The sequence below is a fragment of the Mus caroli genome, unplaced genomic scaffold, assembly GCF_978045245.1.
Source record: "Mus caroli unplaced genomic scaffold, Mus_caroli_1 scaffold_18, whole genome shotgun sequence".
Lineage (NCBI taxonomy): Eukaryota > Metazoa > Chordata > Mammalia > Rodentia > Muridae > Mus > Mus caroli.
Window position 1 is genome coordinate 22,590,659 of NW_028227273.1, and position 17,459 is coordinate 22,608,117.

Here is a 17,459-nt window from a genome sequence, read left to right on the forward strand (position 1 = left end):
CGCTCCTGACTGAAACAAGGTTTGACACAGCCTTGCTCTCAGCACTGGGCATCCAACGCTCCTGTTGACCACTGTACCCTCCTAAAACTAGCCCTGGCAGCAAGCTCTCGGCTTGATTGAGAGACTCTGTCTCTGGGAATGGATGCAAGAGTGATGGGGAATGATTCCCAACACTAACTTTGGGCTCCCTCTTGCTCATGGATGTATTTGCGTGTGCATGCACACATACATCCACTTTATCCACAGCCAAAGTTACGCCCACTATTATGTAAAGTCAAACTGTGCACATCACTCAAACCGTGCACATCACCACACCAGATATCCAGCATATGCACTTGGAGCGTATGCTTCCTCATGAAAGTTCCATGACATTGTCTCTGTTTAATCACCATTTTCTAAAGCCAAGAACAAATGCTAGTAAACAGTTTCCTCCGAAATACATAGCTGGCAAGTGGCAAAGGTGAGTTTTATATTTGCATAGCCTGACATCAGGCAGAATATGTGCCTTGAAAGACTCTTGTATTAATTCCCTAGACCCCTTGGAGGCTCTCACCCACAGGTGTTGATATAGAACAGGGAGAGAGGAAGGGGTTCCCACTGTAGCCAGCATCTTCTTGAGTCGTGCAAATCAAGTCAACTCAGTTCATTCCCCCAAGGAGGACAACATGATATGTCTGCATTACAGAAGTCAAGGTAGTAAGACCATCTACCACACAGCTAAGAAAGGATATCCTGAAGTGAGCAGATAGCTTAGTGGTTGAGGATTTGGCACACAATTTGTGAGGACCCTGAGTTAGGATCCTAGGACCCACATCAATGCCAGATGGCTGTGACAGCCCACCTGTAGTTCCAGGCACAGAAGGAAGACAGCAAGTTGAGATTAGCCATATCTGTGAGTGGTGGCTTTAAGAGACCCTACCCCATTGAATAAGGTATAACATAAACTGAGGATTATTTCAAGCATCAATCTAGGACGTTCATATGCATGCATACCGATATGCATGTGTGTGCATGCACACACGAGAATGTGTATGTGGGCTTGTGCATGAGCACATGCACACACACACACACACACACACAAACAGGTGAAAAAGCGTATCTTTGTTCATTACCATATATGAGCTCAGGGTGTTCACAGGAGATACAATATTTTAATCATCGTCATTCATGGTAATGTGCTCCCCTGTGCATAGATAAGGAAGCCAAGCCTCAAGTGGTTAAATGAACTGCCTAAAAGTGCAAGACCAGTTGTTACAGTGCTGGAAGCCTTTCCAGGAACTCTCGGGGGGGGGTGTGTGTGCTTTCCCTTTCCATCCAGCCCAGTGCTTTCTCTCAGCCCGTTCTCACTGTAGCTTCTGGCCTATGAACAGACCTTCTCACCAGCAGGGATCTTCCAGCAACCATCAAAGAGCAGTTTATTGGCAGAAGAGAGCGCCTAGTTTGAGAGAACCCTAAAAGCCTTCCTGGAGGTGAACTGAACTATTCCATCATTGGGAGATATTTGAAACCTAGCCATGTGTGGCTTTGCCAGCTTATTCCAGAAACAACAACAACACCAAACACCAGTGGAGTTTTGAGAATTTTCCTAATTGTATAAGTTATTGCTTTGTTTGTTTCTTACCCAAAGCTTTAAGTAATTATAATAAGAACAACAGGGTTTTAGTGCCATTTCTGCAACCCACCCACTGTGCATCCCTTGGCAAGCCCCACAATGCTTCTGGCTTTAGTTTCTGCATCTCAGATGGACTCCAAAGTCCTCAGTAACTGTAGTAGGGTCTACAGTAGAGAGGCTCTGACAGATCTCTTGAGAAAATGAGACCTTGGCTTGTGTCCCAAGATCGGTAGCTGCTGGGGGAGTTTCCTTGTGCTGGGCACAGTCCTAAAAGATTGAGTTTTAAGAATGCTAGTTTCAGAAAGTATCCAAGGAGCTAAAGAGATCTGCAACCCTGTAGGTGCAACAACATTATGAACTAACCAGTACCCCAGAGCTCTTGACTCTAGCTGCATATGTATCAAAAGATGGCCTAGTCGGCCATCACTGGAAAGAGAGGCCCATTGAACACGCAAACTTTATATGCCCCAGTACAGGGGAAAGCCAGGGCCAAAAAAAAATGGGAATGGGTGGGTAGTGAAGTGGGGGGGAGGGTATGGGGGACTTTTGGGATAGCATTGGAAATGTAATTGAGGAAAATATGTAATAATAAAATATTAAAAAAAACTAAAAAAAAAAAAAAGAATGCTAGTTTTTCCTGCTCTGCTCAGTGAACTGTCCCATAGGATCCAGATGTTCCTAAAGGCCAATGGCCTGACACCTCATGTGCTTTCATATGGAATACACAGAAGCAGATTTATCAGGAACACACTGGGATGACTTTGCCATGGAGCAAATAAGCCCAGATAGATGTCCCGACAAATGGAGCTAGGAGAAATGAAAACTGGTGGTCAGTTGCTCTGACATTCAGCTAGCTCCAGCTTAGTGCTCCCTAGAGATGCACCATTCAAAAGGCCCTCACTAAGCAAGGAAAATGCCTTTTGTATCGTGTGAGGGACTCTGACCAGTGCCATACATGGCTCTGGGTATGTCTTTCCCTTGCATGGGTCTACAGGTTTGTCCAATGAAAGAAAAGGTTTTGACCTCAAATGTCTCTTACTCCATGTTCCAATAGTCTCTGGCACTGGGATTGTTACTAAAAACAAAACCACCTGTCATATGCTATGAGAGATAATACTAAAAAGGGCCATCTGCCACGACCTTCTTCAGCCTGGTGTCTAGATCCCTACCTAAAGACTATTCCTCACGATAAACTGAAATCTGTATTAAGATGGGCCTGGTGATGCAAATTAGCAATCTTCTAAAGTCTATTGGCAACTTGTCCTAGAGGCAAGATCCTCGGATGACCGCTAGCTTGAGTTCTGAAACAGTCTTGACAGAGAGGAAGGGTCAATGACACGGGGCCCCGAGCTTGACATCGTCTCTTCTTGTTAATTCTACAATACTTGCTTCACTTTGTGCTGCAGTTGCTCTTTAAAGCTCCTGATATGTCCAAGGTCACCTAGAAAATGGCTGATTTTGAGATAATGTCTTGAAAAGTAAACGTGATTGGTTTCTTGTTTCCTGACTCAACTTAGCTTTAGGTGATTTAGAAAGCCTTTGGAACATCTCTGGGTTACAACTTTGAAGATTTAGGAGACACAGCGGGCCATTTGGGGGTCCTGAGGGCCATCTGGATACAAAGGAGGACTGATGGATTTCCTAAGCCCAACCAGTGGGAAATCCAGTGTCTAAAGACACCAAGTCTCCCTGTTGCCACTGTGTGGTGTTGTCACAGACGTCATGGGAACCCTGCTCCTCGAGTGTCTTTTCCTGGTTTGTGGCTTGGGTAGGAAGCTCTATTACCACCTCAGTGGCTGGCTTCTGAGGCACATGCCTCAGGCATGGCTGTTTGCTGTTGTCAGCCTCACACTTGCTAGATACCAGAATTCCCCCCTCAGTTCAGATGTTTGAGTAGGCACCCATTGCCACCCCCTCCAGGTATACATTCTACAGGGTGGTGCAGAGCAGTTACTGTACATCTTCTCACAGGACAGCATTTCACACTCAAGCATTGTTTTGAGCTTACTGTTAGTATATTTGTGTTTTGAGATGTGGCCCCTTTCCTGGTACGTTTCAGGACACACACACACACACACACACAGAGAGAGAGAGAGAGACAGAGACAGAGACAGAGAGACAGAGACAGAGAGACAGAGACAGAGAGATACAGAGAGAGAGACAGAGAGACAGAGAGAGACAGAGAGAGACAGAGAGAGAGACAGAGACAGAGAGAGACTGAGAGAGAGAGAGAGAGAGAGAGACAGAGCTCATTTTTAACCAGTTATACAATTTTCTTGAGGCTCCTTTAATGAGTCTTTAAGAATCTGGAGGGGAGAGCCGGGCGTGGTGGTGCATGACTTTAATCCCAGCACTCAGGAGGTAGAGGCAGACGGATTTCTGAGTTCAAGGCCTGACTGGTCTACAGTGTGAGTTCCAGGACAGCCAGGGCTACATAGAGTAACCCTGTCTCGAAAAAACAAGAAGAAGAAGGAGGAGGAGTCGGAGGACTCAGAGGAGTTGGAGGAGTCAGAGTTGGAGTCTAGGCCCAGAGATGACAAGTGTGGTGGGGAGAGGACACTCCTTTTCTTACTGTCTCAAATGCAGAAACACAGGTTTAGAGAACATAGCCCTGCCATGGTTCTCTAGCTGTCCTGTGAAGGTCCTAGAGCCACCATGACTATGCCTTACTTATTTTTATAGACTTGAGTTTTGTGTTCTCCTCAGCAGGCCGATCATTTCTAGAGGGTTCTATTATCTTTGTTCCTTGAAAGGATTGATAAGAAAAATACAGTATTGGACAATAGTGATTGATTGTAGCTGCACACTCAGCAGTTTGGAATAGTGCCTCCCTTTCTTTCTTTTATAGTTTTAATTGGCAGGTGATAATTGCTTGTCATTTTTCAATGGTCAGCTTCTCATAGACCAAATGGATATATACAGTAAGATTGAGACCTCTGGATCCTTCTGAAAGTCATGGTCACTGTAAAGGGGCCTGAAACTGAGGAGCAATAAATGTCTCTGGAGATATTAACTGTTAACAGAGTTTGAGTCAAAGAACAGCCATCTCCACGGCGTCTTCAGTGGCTTCTTTCCTCTATGCTGGGACTAAAAACTTGAGGTGTGATGTAAGGAGAGAAAGGTTTGCTCGGGCCCATGGGTTGACGGGAATATGGTCCATCATGGAAGCAAAGACTTGGTGGCCACTGGACCTTGAGGTGACTGATCACCCTGTACTCTGGTCATGAAGCAGAGAGAAGTGAATGCTGCTATTCTGCAGAATTTCTCCTTTTTGTTCAGTCAAGGACCCCAGTGTGTGGTGCTGCCCTTACTAATCACATCTTCCCTCTCAGTGTTTCTTTCCCTCTGGGATCATCCCCATAGACACACCCAAAGGTGTGCCTCACGAACACCCCAATTGCTGCTTACTGTGATAAGTCAACAACAGAAATTAGCCAGCACATTCAGAAGTTCCTTAATTTGGTCTTAGCCTATGGTCTTTGATTGTGAAGCTGTGGAGGGGGGGGGGAACCCTGGACCTCTATCACACTCCAGCCTTGGGTCTCCTGGCTCTCCCTAGGAGCGGGTGTTGTCATCTTAGGGAAAGAGAACGTCTGAGCTTCAGTTACCTCATCTATAGAGGAAAGAATACCACCTACTTCTCAGTGTTGCTCTGTAGATTAAAAACAATGACAGAAAAAAGATGCACTGAGAATGGTCCCTAGCAGATAACCCAAGGGGCACACACTGGGTGTCTCTTCTTTTGGGTGTGGACCTGTGTTGGCCAGTGACAGGCTGAGCACTTTGATGAATCCATTGATCCCTCTGAATACTTTCTGTGAGAGGGTGTAGCTCCTGCCTCATAGGCCCTGAGTCAAAAGAGGGCAAAAGAGAGGTCCTTAAGATGTACCCTATATATAGAACCTTTGAAAAGGCTCAAGTTTCTGAGTTTTTCCTGATGCTGTTAGAGAAAATGATATTATTGCCTAAAGATATTAAAGGTGGTTTAGAAGCAAGAAAAAAAAACAACCTGTTTTTCAATGTTTTATAAGAAATTAAATCAGAATGTAGAAAAATCCAATTCAGTTTCACCTCAAAATGAGCAGCAATATTAACTTCGTTCCTATTTAAAGCCAGGAAGCCCAGCTGTGATAGCTAAAGGGGGTCTGCCTCCAAGCAAAAGTTTCAAAACAAATCCACTGAATGATGGGACATTTGCATAGCCTGCTGGACTAGGCAGGGTTTGACCCCCACACAGTAGATTAGCACACTCCCCAGAGACCAGACATCCCAGAAGTGATGGTGTTCAGTGTGTGGTCTGTTCGCCTAATATGCACGCAGGCACATTTGCCAGGCAGCGTCTTATTTGGCACAGTTCACCTCCGTCTCAAGTAGAAAAGCTTTAGTTGGAGAAGAGTAGACGCAGTAGATGACAGTTGTGAAGACTGAAACTTTGAGGCAGCTGTAATTATCACTGTTGGGTAGGCGGCAGCTCTCTCTCCCCTCCCATTCTTCTACATTCACGAATGTGGTTGGAGACTTTGGACCCTCTCTACGGAAGCCACGAGTAATTGCCATGCTGTTCATTTTGAGGGCCGTTTTGGTATTGCCAAGTACCAAACATAGTGCTAGTTTCCTCCTGGCATTCTGATACCAAAGCAAAGGGCCTGGCAAGGAAGGCAGTGTTGAAGAACAAGGGGCTAGGGATGAGATTCTGTTGTTTCAGTGCTTGCCTGGGATGCACAGAGCCCTAGCTGTGCTCCCCAGCGCCACAGAAACACAGAGCAGTGATATATACTATAATCGTGACACTTGGGAGGGGGAAATGGAAGAATCAGGGTTCCAGCACATTCTTAGTTATGTAGGCAAGCTCGAAGCCAGTGTGGGATACAGGAGAGCCTTTCAAGAGAGATGGGGGAGGGAGGGAGGGAGGGAGGGAGGGAGGGAGGGAGGGGGAGAGAGAGAGAGAGAGAAAAACATGGAGAGAAAGAGAAATTAACAAAAGAAATAATTCCACCACGCATACCAGGCAAGGCATCATGGCGGCAGCCCTCAGAATCAGACTGAGCATCTTCAGTGCTGTTCAGATACAAAGGCATCAAGTGGCATGTCAATACAAGCAAGGCACATTATAAAGGGAATTGTCTGCACCATGAAAGGGCGAGTAGTATTAACCTTAAAACCAAAGGATACAGCTACCACAGAACCACTGGGAAACATAAAACATAAATCTCCATTGCCCAGAAGCAGAAAGATACTTAATAGAAGTGTAATTGAGAGGTTTTTTTCCCTCCTCTAACTTAGATAGTTTGGCTGTGTCAATGGGAATTACTTCAGTCCCACTCCTGGGAAGGGCCAGCTGCCCATGGATATGATTACAGGACCTTCCAGCAGCTGGCTGTATGATTACAGGACCTTCACAGCGGCTGGCTGCTTGTGCCAGAATCAGCTCCGCTTCCCTGCTACGTTCTGAAATCCCCAATACCAGGCATATCTTGGAGATGGAAACCATGGCCCCAGAAGCAGCTGTCTAAAAGCACCAATGTTAATTGGGAGCTAGCACCCATTAGCATGGCCAGAGATTGATTGATTAAATTAGCAATCACCCTTCCAAGAGCAAGGACTTTGGAATCTTAACAAAGTTAAATGAAGAAAGAACTTTGGGAAACATCTGGTCAAGATCTTCTGTTTGAGGAATTGGGGGCCCAGAGAGGGTAAATGACTTCTAGAAGGTCACCAGCAAATCAGTGACAAAGGTGGAGGGCCAATTTCACTTGATGCTTACCACTAGAATCACCTAGTCTGTAAACCCTTTGTTATACTGACACAGAAAACAAAGTCCACACCTGAGAAGTGACTAGGTCAGCTTGGACTGTGGGTTCCCCAACAGTCCTTGTCCAGTGTTCTTTTCTTGCTACATGCAACTTTCTCTCTTTCTTAATAGCCTCATGGGTGGGTAAAGAGGCTAAGAAGCAGGTGGCTGAATGAAGTCTATTTATGGACATGCTCTGTGAATCCATAAGCATGCTCTGAGAGCCTGCCCTGTACAAAGCCCTTCAGCCATGTTAGATGCCAGACAGTGAAGACAGAGAAAAGAGAAGCCATGAGGCCATGTGTCTTGAATGTGAGATGAATATACACTGCTTAGCCCAGAATGAGTGTAATTTAGAGTCCCCCCAACACAACTTAGATAGTTTGGCTGTGTGGTGGGAATTACCCCTACAGAAGCCCACATGGAACACAGTTGTCTCAGGGCAAGGCTTCCACCTGCCCTTCCCTGTGTCTCCATACTCAGTGGCTGACCCTCGTGCTCTCTCAAGAGAGAGTAAGCCAGGCTCCTCACAGTGTGGTCCCCACTGTGGCAGAGATACAGGTGAAGGGAGGTGGGGAGGGTGGGGCAACATGCAGGTTTGCTTCAATCAGGGACTTCCCAGTCAGACAGCACACAGCAGGGCCTGCCTGCTTTTCCTCCTGAACACACACACTACTTAAGGCTTATTGTATCACTCCCAGTGAACAAGGGGGAGGAAAATGAAAGCCTGAGAGCTGGTAAACACCAGAGGCAGACTCAAATTCAGACAGAACTTACTCAGACCGGCTGTGCTCACCCATAGTGAAGATGTTTTCCTGTTCCCAGGAGCCTCAGCAAACCCAGACTCTTACTGTCCTATAATATGAGCTATAGGAAGGGAATAATTTCTTTCCTTTCAGCAGCCTGTAGAACTGATGGAGTTGTATCTTGCTCCTCCTGGGCAGGCAGGGACAGGGGATGAGGTGAAGGCTGGCCCTGGGGAGGGCAGAGCTCCTGTTTGGGGGACAGCTTGTTTCACTGACCTTTGCTGTCATTGCAGGTCTGGAGTGCAGCTTTGACTTCCCATGTGAGCTGGAATATTCTCCTCCCCTTCACAACCACGGGAATCAGAGCTGGTCCTGGCGCCATGTGCCCTCCGAGGAGGCCTCGAGGATGAACTTGCTGGATGGGCCAGAGGCAGAGCGTTCTCAAGAGATGCCCAGAGGTAAGAGACCATGTCCTGGGTAGGCCAGGACAAGGCTCAGAGTCCTAATTACTTTGAAACAAAGAGGTTTTCCCAGCCCCGCACAGGCTTGGCTCCTTGGAAATAGACCTTGAATATCTCTTTCTTCATGGCTCCTTGACCCATGTATAGTGGAACACATGAGTCTAATTTTAAAAGGAATTCAGCCCTTTACACTTACCAAGTTATAGAAGTATGACTCTAGAACTCTTCAACATAGAAACATAGATTTTCCAAGGTAATACAATAACTAAATAACATGTTGATCTGTTTGCCTATCTGGAATGGGGTTGCCAAAGAAAACACAAGTTACTCAGTTCAATTTGAATTTTTGAAGGTTTTTTTTTTCTTCTTTTTTTTTTTTTTTGGTATGTCTCAGGTGATGCTCAGAGCACGCACCGAAACCTATCCCAACCTTATGGAAAACTTCAAGTGTGTTCTGCATTTTTATTTGCTGAATCTGCCAATCTTAACGGGAAAGGTGCCGTGCAACTGGGTTAAATGTGTGTTTCATCCTCATTCATGAATATTCAGGGCGCATGCTTGTTTTGCATGATGCTTTCAGCAGTCCTGAGCTCTTTATGAATATTGCCTGCAAAATTTTCAGGACCCGAAGAGCAGACATGGACTCGTGGTACTGGTTACATATTTGGAGAGTTTTTTTTTACAGGGAGCTGTGAAAACGTTAAGCCTCACTCCAGCCTTCTGATCTGTTTCCACATCAAACCACAAGACTTGCAATTCCTCGGACACAGAAAACTCTGCAGCTCCTTACATTTGCAAGCGTGGGTTTTGGGTTTTCAGGAAGAAATGAAAACTGAAATGGGAATGGATTTACTGGACGTTAGTGGGACTTGTCATCCTTCACTGTCCTGTTGGATTCAAAGTTAGTGAGGGAAAAGCTGGGACTCTGAGGAGGGGAGGGACTGGACCAAGCTCACAGCTTAGGATTTCATGAGCAGGTCTAGATGCCTACCATGATGCGTTCGAAGCAAAGGCTCTTTCCACAATATCCTGTTTCAGTCTGTAGCAAAAGTCTATGATCAGAGCCTGTGCTGTATCCAAGTTCTTAAGAATGGCTATCACGGGCTCATACATTTACAGAGCCTATCAGGGGCAGGACTCCTGTGGACTGAAAGAGGTGACACAATAATCAATGCCTTTGGATGTGTACGATACATCATCCTCCAACGTCTCACCACAAAAAGCCCAGGAGCTACTGTTCCCCTCTGCACAGTCTTCTGCACTCCCTTTTCTGCTTTTGTGCCCATTTTCAGATTGCTTGAGGTTGACCCCTGCTTTAAGCTGCCCTTGCCTGGATGTTGATGTCTCATGTGTAGGAAAATCACTCTATACTGGGCAATGCACACTGGTCTATAAAGAAATTCTAGAAAGTACTCTTAAAACCACTAAGTCAAGAAATCTGAGCTGAAATGTAGCAACTTGAACCTTTTGCATTATGAAATCTTGCACGTACAGAACATAGCTATAACATGTTCGCACAAATTACAGATGACGATCTAAGTTCTCCACACCAAGCCAAAGAATCCAAATGCTGTCTTCCTTTGCGTGCGTGTGTGTGTGTGTGTGTGTGTGCACGCGCGCACACGCGCACGCACGGGTGTACAAACATTTGTACTTAGTCCACAGACATCTCTCGACCCTTGCGAGTAACTACTGCTGTATTGTATGTGAATCACTCATTTATCTTTCTTTATGGCCGAGCCACCTAAGTGTGTGACCCCCCCCACACACACACACACAAAGCATTTATTAGATCTGCATTTTTTAAATTTTTATTAGGTATTTTCCTCATTTACATTTCCAATGATATCCCAAAAGTCCCCCATACCCACCCACCCACTCCCCCTTTTTGGCCCTGGCGTTCCCCTGTACTGGGGCATATAAAGTCTGTGTGTCCAATGGGCCTCTCTTTCCAGTGATGGCCGACTAGGCCATCTTTTGATACATATGCAGCTAGAGACAAGAGCTCCCGGGTACTGGTTAGTTCATATTGTTGTTCCACCTATTGGGTTGTAGTTCCCTCTAGCTCCTTGGGTACTTTCTCTAGCTCCTCCATTGGGGGCCCTGTAATCCATCCACTAGCTGACTGTGAGCATCCACTTCTGTGTTTGCTAGGCCCTGGCATAGTCTCACAAGAGACAGCTATATCTGGGTCCTTTCAGCAAAATCTTGCTAGTGTAGGCAATGGTGTCAGTGTTTGGAAGCTGATTATGGGATGGATCCATGGATATGGCAATCACTAGATGGTCCATCCTTTCGTCACAGCTCCAAATTTTGTCTCTGTAACTCCTTCCATGGGTGTTTTGTTCCCAATTCTAAGAAGGGGCAAAGTGTCCACACTTTGGTCTTCGTTCTTCTTGAGTTTCATGCGTTTAGCAAATTGTATCTTATATCTTGGGTATTCTAAGTTTCTGGGCTAATATCCACTTATCAATGAGTACATATTGTGTGAGTTCCTTTGTGATTGGGTTACCTCACTCAGGATGATGCCCTCCAGGTCCATCCATTTGCCTAGGAATTTCATAAATTCATTCTTTTAAATAGCTGAGTAGTACTCCATTGTGTAAATGTACCACATTTTCTGTATCCATTCCTCTGTTGAGGGGCATCTGGGTTCTTTCCAGCTTCTGGCTATTATAAATAAGGCTGCTATGAACATAGTGGAGCATGTGTCCTTCTTACCGTTTGGGACATCTTCTGGATATATGCCCAGGAGAGGTGTTGCTGGATCCACCGGTAGTACTATGTCCAATTTTCTGAGGAACCGCCAGACTGATTTCCAGAGTGGTTGTACAAGCTTGCAATCCCACCAACAATGGAGGAGTGTTCCTCTTTCTCCACATCCTCGCCAACATCTGCTGTCACCTGAATTTTTGATCTTAGCCATTCTGACTGGTGTGAGGTGGAATCTCAGGGTTGTTTTGATTTGTATTTCCATGATGATTAAGGATGTTGAACATTTTTTAAAATATAAATGGAATCATTCCATCATTCTGTAACCTGTTCATTCTGATACATGTAGCTTTGGTCTATTGTTTTGATGCCTTTTGCGAATTGATTGCACAAAGGTAAGTTTCTTTTCACTCTTCGACCATTGACTATTTGGGCTATCACCAGGGTTTTATAAGCACCAATAACACTATTTATTGTAAGCATTTTTGCATATGTCTGTTGTGTCTGCCTGAGACGCGTGGTAACATATAACAAAGACAAAATTGCTAGGGCGTATACTGGATGCATCTTTCATTTCATTAGTTAATGTGGATCTATTTGCCAGAGTGGTTATACCGACTTATACCCTCCCGCTTGTGATAAGTGACTGTTCCGTTCTGTGACCTTCATCCTCAGTAATTATTAGTATTGTCAGACTTTGTCATTTTTGCCCATCTAGCAAATGAGATAGTATTTTACTGCAGTTTAAATTTTCATGGGAATCTCCTAAATTTGTATGTGCTTATGTGTACATGGGGGTGGGGGTCGGGGGCAGTGATGACATCAAGGTTGACATCAAGTGACTTTCCTCAATTATTTCCCAGCTTAGCTTTTCCTCAAGATGTTTGTTTGTGTGTGTGTGTGTGTGTGTGTGGGTGTGTGGGTGTGTGGGTGTGTGTGTACATATGTGTGTCAGTTCCTACAAAAGCCACAAGAGGGCACTAGATCTCCTAGAGTTGGGATTACAGGTGGTTATGAGTTGCCTTATGTGAGTGCTGGGACCTGAACTCTGCTCCTCTAAAAGATCAGTGGCAAGCGCTCTTAACTGCTGAGCCATCTCTCGAAGGTGGAGCCCTTCCACCTAGACTCTTGAAACAGTATCTCTCCCTGACCTCAGTAAGCCCCTGGGATCCTCCTAACTCTATCTACACGAGGATTATAGGTGTGTTGCTATATCTGACTTTCTGAAGATCACATTGACGGTCTCATGATTGTGCAACAACCAGTATAGCAACTGAGCTGCCCCTGACCCTCAGTGGAATTCCTTAAATATTTTGAGTATATTTCTTAGATAATTATAAGTCACACCTTTACCTGTGTGCTATTGACATAGACCATCCTTCCAGGTTTATTCTGATTAATAGCCACCACCGTGATTATCTCTGGATTGTAAACCCAACTGGACTGGCTAGTCTTATGTCAATTTGACATAGACTAGAGTTACTTTGGAAGAAGGAACCTAAATTGATAGAATGCCCCCACCAGATTAACCTGTGTGTGATAAGCCTATGGAGCATTTTCCTAATTGGTGGTTGATGTAGGAGTGCTTAGCTCAAAGTGTGCTCTGCCACCCTTGGGTGGTCCTAGGTTCTAGAAGAAAGCAGGCTGTGTAAGCCATGAGGAGCAAGCCAGTAAGCAGCGTTCCTTCATGGCCTTTGTTTCAGTTCCTGCCTCCAGGTTTCTGCCTTGAATTCCTGCCTCTGCTTCTTTATCCAGTGAAATGAACCCTTTCCTTTCCAATTACTTTTGGTTGTTGAGTTTTACAACAGCAGGAGAGATCCTAATAAGGACACCAGTTTCTTAAAATACATATTTTTAATCACTGTAGATTTTTTAGAAAGTTATATTTCCTGTTTTAACTGGATCTCAATGCAATGATTTAGAGAACACAACAACTGGACTCTGTGTGAATGCCACAGACTTTGTGATGTCATAGGGTGTGTGTCTGGAAGTTAGGACCTTTTACATGGTTTAAACAGGGGCAATAAATTGTGCACTGCTGACCTCTGACCTGCTTCTCTTTCTCTGTCTTTCTTCATGTGATCTCGGGCCCATACGAGTCACATGGAAGGCTATGAGAAACTAAATAAGGAGTTGAGGAGAGGGAGAGAAATCTTGGTAGCGCAACACATAGCAGATGCCTTTATGCTTTTATGAAGCTTGATCCCAAGGGTCAGTGCATGCAGAGAATGCAAAGGCATGTATATTAGATGACTTGGCCAGGATGGGAACACCCATCTTTAAGTCCAGGCTTGTCAGTTTCAATCTCTCTAAAACGCTGTTATTCATACCATGTGGCAGTGTGCAGCTCCTATAAAGACTGTGATACAAGCAACAACAGTGAAAGCCATTGTGTGTATACCTGTCTGTTTTACCAGACTCTACTGTGCACACAGATGTTGCAGCAGAGTGTGGGGGTATTTCCTACTGCCAGGAACATACACTTGTTTTCTGTTCCAAATGAAGAATACTGTTATTAGTCAGGGCTCTATAAAGAAACAGAACTGATGGGAGGGAGGAGGGGAGGAAGACAGGAGGGAGGAAGGGAGGAAGGGAGGGAGGGGAGGAGGGAAGGAGAGAAAGAGAGAGAGAGAGAAAGAGAGAGAGAGAGAGAGAGAGAGAGAGAGAGAGAGAGAGAGAGAGAGAGAGATTTGTTAGAGCAGTTTACAGGCCATGTTCTGTCTCACAACAGAAAGGCTGAGAATTGGTAGTTGTACATTTCACAAGACTAGATGTCTCAGTAATCCTGATCCGGTGCTAGAGTCCTGAGGGTACCTAGAGTCTATGTTAGAATCCCAAAGAAAGAAGCAGGTTCTAATACCAGCTAAGGCATGTCTTACCAACAGTATAGATGACCTTTCCAGTGAAAGAGAAGCTGGCAAAAAAAAAAGACGAATGAGAGAGAGAGAGGAAGAAAGAGAGAGGGAGGAGGAGGAGAAGGAGGAGAGAGAGAGAGAGAGAGAGAGAGAGAGAGAGAGAGAGAGAGAGAGAGAGAGAGAGAGAGAGAGAGAGAGTTTCTTCTTCTCTGTCCTTTTATACGGACTGCAACCAGCAGGTGAGGCCCAGATTTGAGATGGGTCTTCCCACCTCAAAAAACTCAGTCAAGAAAATCCCTCACAGAAGGGCTCAGGGTCTTGGATTTTTAGCTCATTACAGATGTAGTCAAGTTGACAACCAAGATTATCCATCAGAGTCTACTAAGACAACACAGACCAGTCGGAAAAAAAGTGCGATCACTGTCCCCCCTCCTTGCTTTGAGATTTCTGCTCAGATTTTTTCCAACCATGGCTCTCCTTACTTTTCAAGGCAATCCACTATACCCTTCCTCACTCCTCAAAGTGGGCTGCTCCTCCTGAAGGAGGCTGGTGAAATCTCTTGCTCTTCAAGGTACCAGAGTGAATGACTTTTCCAGTCTGCACCAGCACCGCAGTCTCATCACTGTGGTCTCCACTGTCTCTGTTTTTCAGCTGTCGGAGGGAGCATGCTCGCTTGCAGTGTTGATGACAAGGAGTAATGGCGTGCCCTTTAGGGTTTGATCTTTTTTTTAACTGAACATTTATTAGTTGGATGGTATTTAGATCATGTTGCAATATTTCTCGTCGAAGATAAAGATGGGCCAGGCAAAGGTAGGCAAGTAATAACAATCACAGGTAATGAACTCTAAGAGTGTAAATTTTAAATGACGTTAATTTATGGTCCCTGTAACTGAGAAGGATATGGGACATACAGCTTAGACCAGTAAGATAATAAAAGTGATCATTTTGATAGGACACAATATTTATAAATTAATAAACTCTCAATGAATCATCAGGTTGGGGGGTTGACTCTAAATGCCTGTGGCATGCCTTAATGCAAACCTACTTCCAGTGTTACAGAATGCAGTTTTTCTTCTTCCAGCAGGACTTCATTTGGGTCTCTGTTATGAACTCCAGCTTAAAAATGTAAGCTGCCTTATTAGCCATTCCTAAGTGCCCCCTCCCTTGCTCCATAGCTTCCTGCACACAAATAAAGAGTGGGCTTAACCATGAGTCTTTCCTGGAGTTCTGAGTCCCAAGTTTACCTTTGTTTTATTTGTAGCTTCGACAGGAAGCTGCTACTAAAATTCTTCTATTTTTCATAAAAGGCAGTATAAGGGTCTGATAATGGCTGAAGGAAGAACTCAGACTCAAACAGTAGTTTGAGCAAAGAGCATTGATTCAGCAGAATTTCCTGCGTACAGGGGTCTCCCCATTTGGGAATGGAGATCCAAGTGTGTGCTCTGCAGGGTGAATTTAAAGCCTGTTAGGACAGGAGTGGGTAACTTTTATCTTTCTTTCCCTTGATTGGTTGGCTCTATTTCCAGGGGTATGGGGTGCCTTTGTGATTGGCCAGGGCTCTGGGGACTTTTCAGGGTGGCAAGGCATACTTTGATTGGCTTCTCACACTGTATTTGGTTGACCATGGGTTCCTGGATCCAGATTTTCATTTCTGGGAAACAGAAACTTAGGCCTAGTCTCCCAAACTGCCAGTTTGTAGCCCATTGTGGAGTCAGCCCGGCTCTGAATAACTCAGTCCTCCATTGTGGAGTCAGCCCGGCTCTGAATAACTCAGTCCTCCATTGTGGAGTCAGCCCGGCTCTGAATAACTCAATCCTCTCAGCAGCCTAGTTTTCAGATGGTTGATACATGCCATCCTGAGGCCTGGAAAGAGTCAAACCCTTCTAAATACAACCAGAGTTCTGTTAACACCTGAGTGGGAGCCTCTCAGCCCTTCAGTCCCCGCTGTTTGCCTGTTGACTTCCCATGATGGTTCTTACAGATCTGTAAGAAACTGGAGCAGACCAAATCCAGAAATGGATCCTCTCCTGAATATGGCAGGCAAGAGTTGGACATCAAGTCACTGACAGGATCTCTGAAGGAAAAAAACATTTCTAAATGCCTTCACTTTCATAGGCATTGGAGCATGGGGTTTTCCTCTCATATCTAAGTTGGCATGAAAACCCCGTGTCTTTCTGTACCCATGGGCTGAGTTCTCAAACCTTCAGGATATCTAGTGAGCTAGATTCAGGAGACTATAGTTAGTAACAGAATTTCTAATTTTTCCTTCAATTCATTTCCCTATCCCCAAGGTTTTCAAAGTCCTCAGAGAAACTTCAGAAAGCTGTGGTGACCGTAAATCTTTGAACTCATAGATTCTTGGGGTACCGAGACAGGAGAATTACAAGTTCCTGGCTACCTGAGCTACAGTGATCCCCTGTCTCTGATATAACCCCACTCCTCACAGTCCAGCCACTCTTGCCTGACAGGGAGCTGAACTGCCGTGTGCTGTTGCCCTGACTCTTGATGCTTTGGTTATGGACACATGCCAAGAGTGAAGAAGTCGGTCCCCTTCCTCCAGTGAAGCTCATTGTCTCTGCCTTCAGCCTCCATTTGCTGATTGACTGACACCTCATCAGTGACCCCCTCGGCCATCGAGCCCTACCCGAGTTCATTTTTGCTCTTTCTGAAGGGCAAGTTCCACATGCCAACAAAAGGAAGGGATGTCACCAGTGGACACAGACAGGCTGCCAACAAGACAGATGCGAAGAGCTAGAACTGGTGAATCACTGTGCTTTATCTCATGAGGGAATACACTCATTCCTGCCCCGATGGTACCATGTTCTAGTGCAGGCTGCAGGTCTAGCAGGGTACAATCCACAGGGCTCTGTGATTGCCCTTCAGGTCACTTGGTTAACGAGAGTCACCAACTGCATATCTCACCTTCTCTGTATGAGTGCAGCCTTTATCAGAGAACTCTGGTTTTAGAAGGGTGTTGAACCAGTGGGAGCGGTCAGGAGTGGTGAGCCACCCGGAATAAAAGAACAATGCAGTGGAGAGAATATGTGACCTGCAGAGGAGGGATCTGAGCAGAAAATTTCCTTGGTTCTCACTGACTTCAGATGGCATTGGGCCGTCCATGCAAGTAATCACAAGTTCCAACTCCCTGAGCTGCCATCCTGGGCTTCTGTCTCCATCTCCCATGGTTTCCAATTTGAAGACAATGGCTCTCAGCATTGCTGTATTTCCTGCCCCTTTATGATATAAAATTGTTGCGAGTGTGTGCTTGTGGATACATTTACC

The 17,459-nt window shown here is 45.2% G+C and overlaps 1 protein-coding gene across 1 annotated transcript in view; it reads left to right on the forward strand.

Annotated features, from left to right (window-relative positions):
* Positions 1-17,459, forward strand: part of Alk (ALK receptor tyrosine kinase) — a 735,816-nt gene that overhangs the window by 231,982 nt on the left and 486,375 nt on the right. Inside the window, exon 3 of the mRNA XM_021185679.3 lies at positions 8,443-8,607. Within this exon, the coding sequence (XP_021041338.1) occupies positions 8,443-8,607 (165 nt within the window). The remainder of the gene's footprint in view (positions 1-8,442; positions 8,608-17,459) is intronic.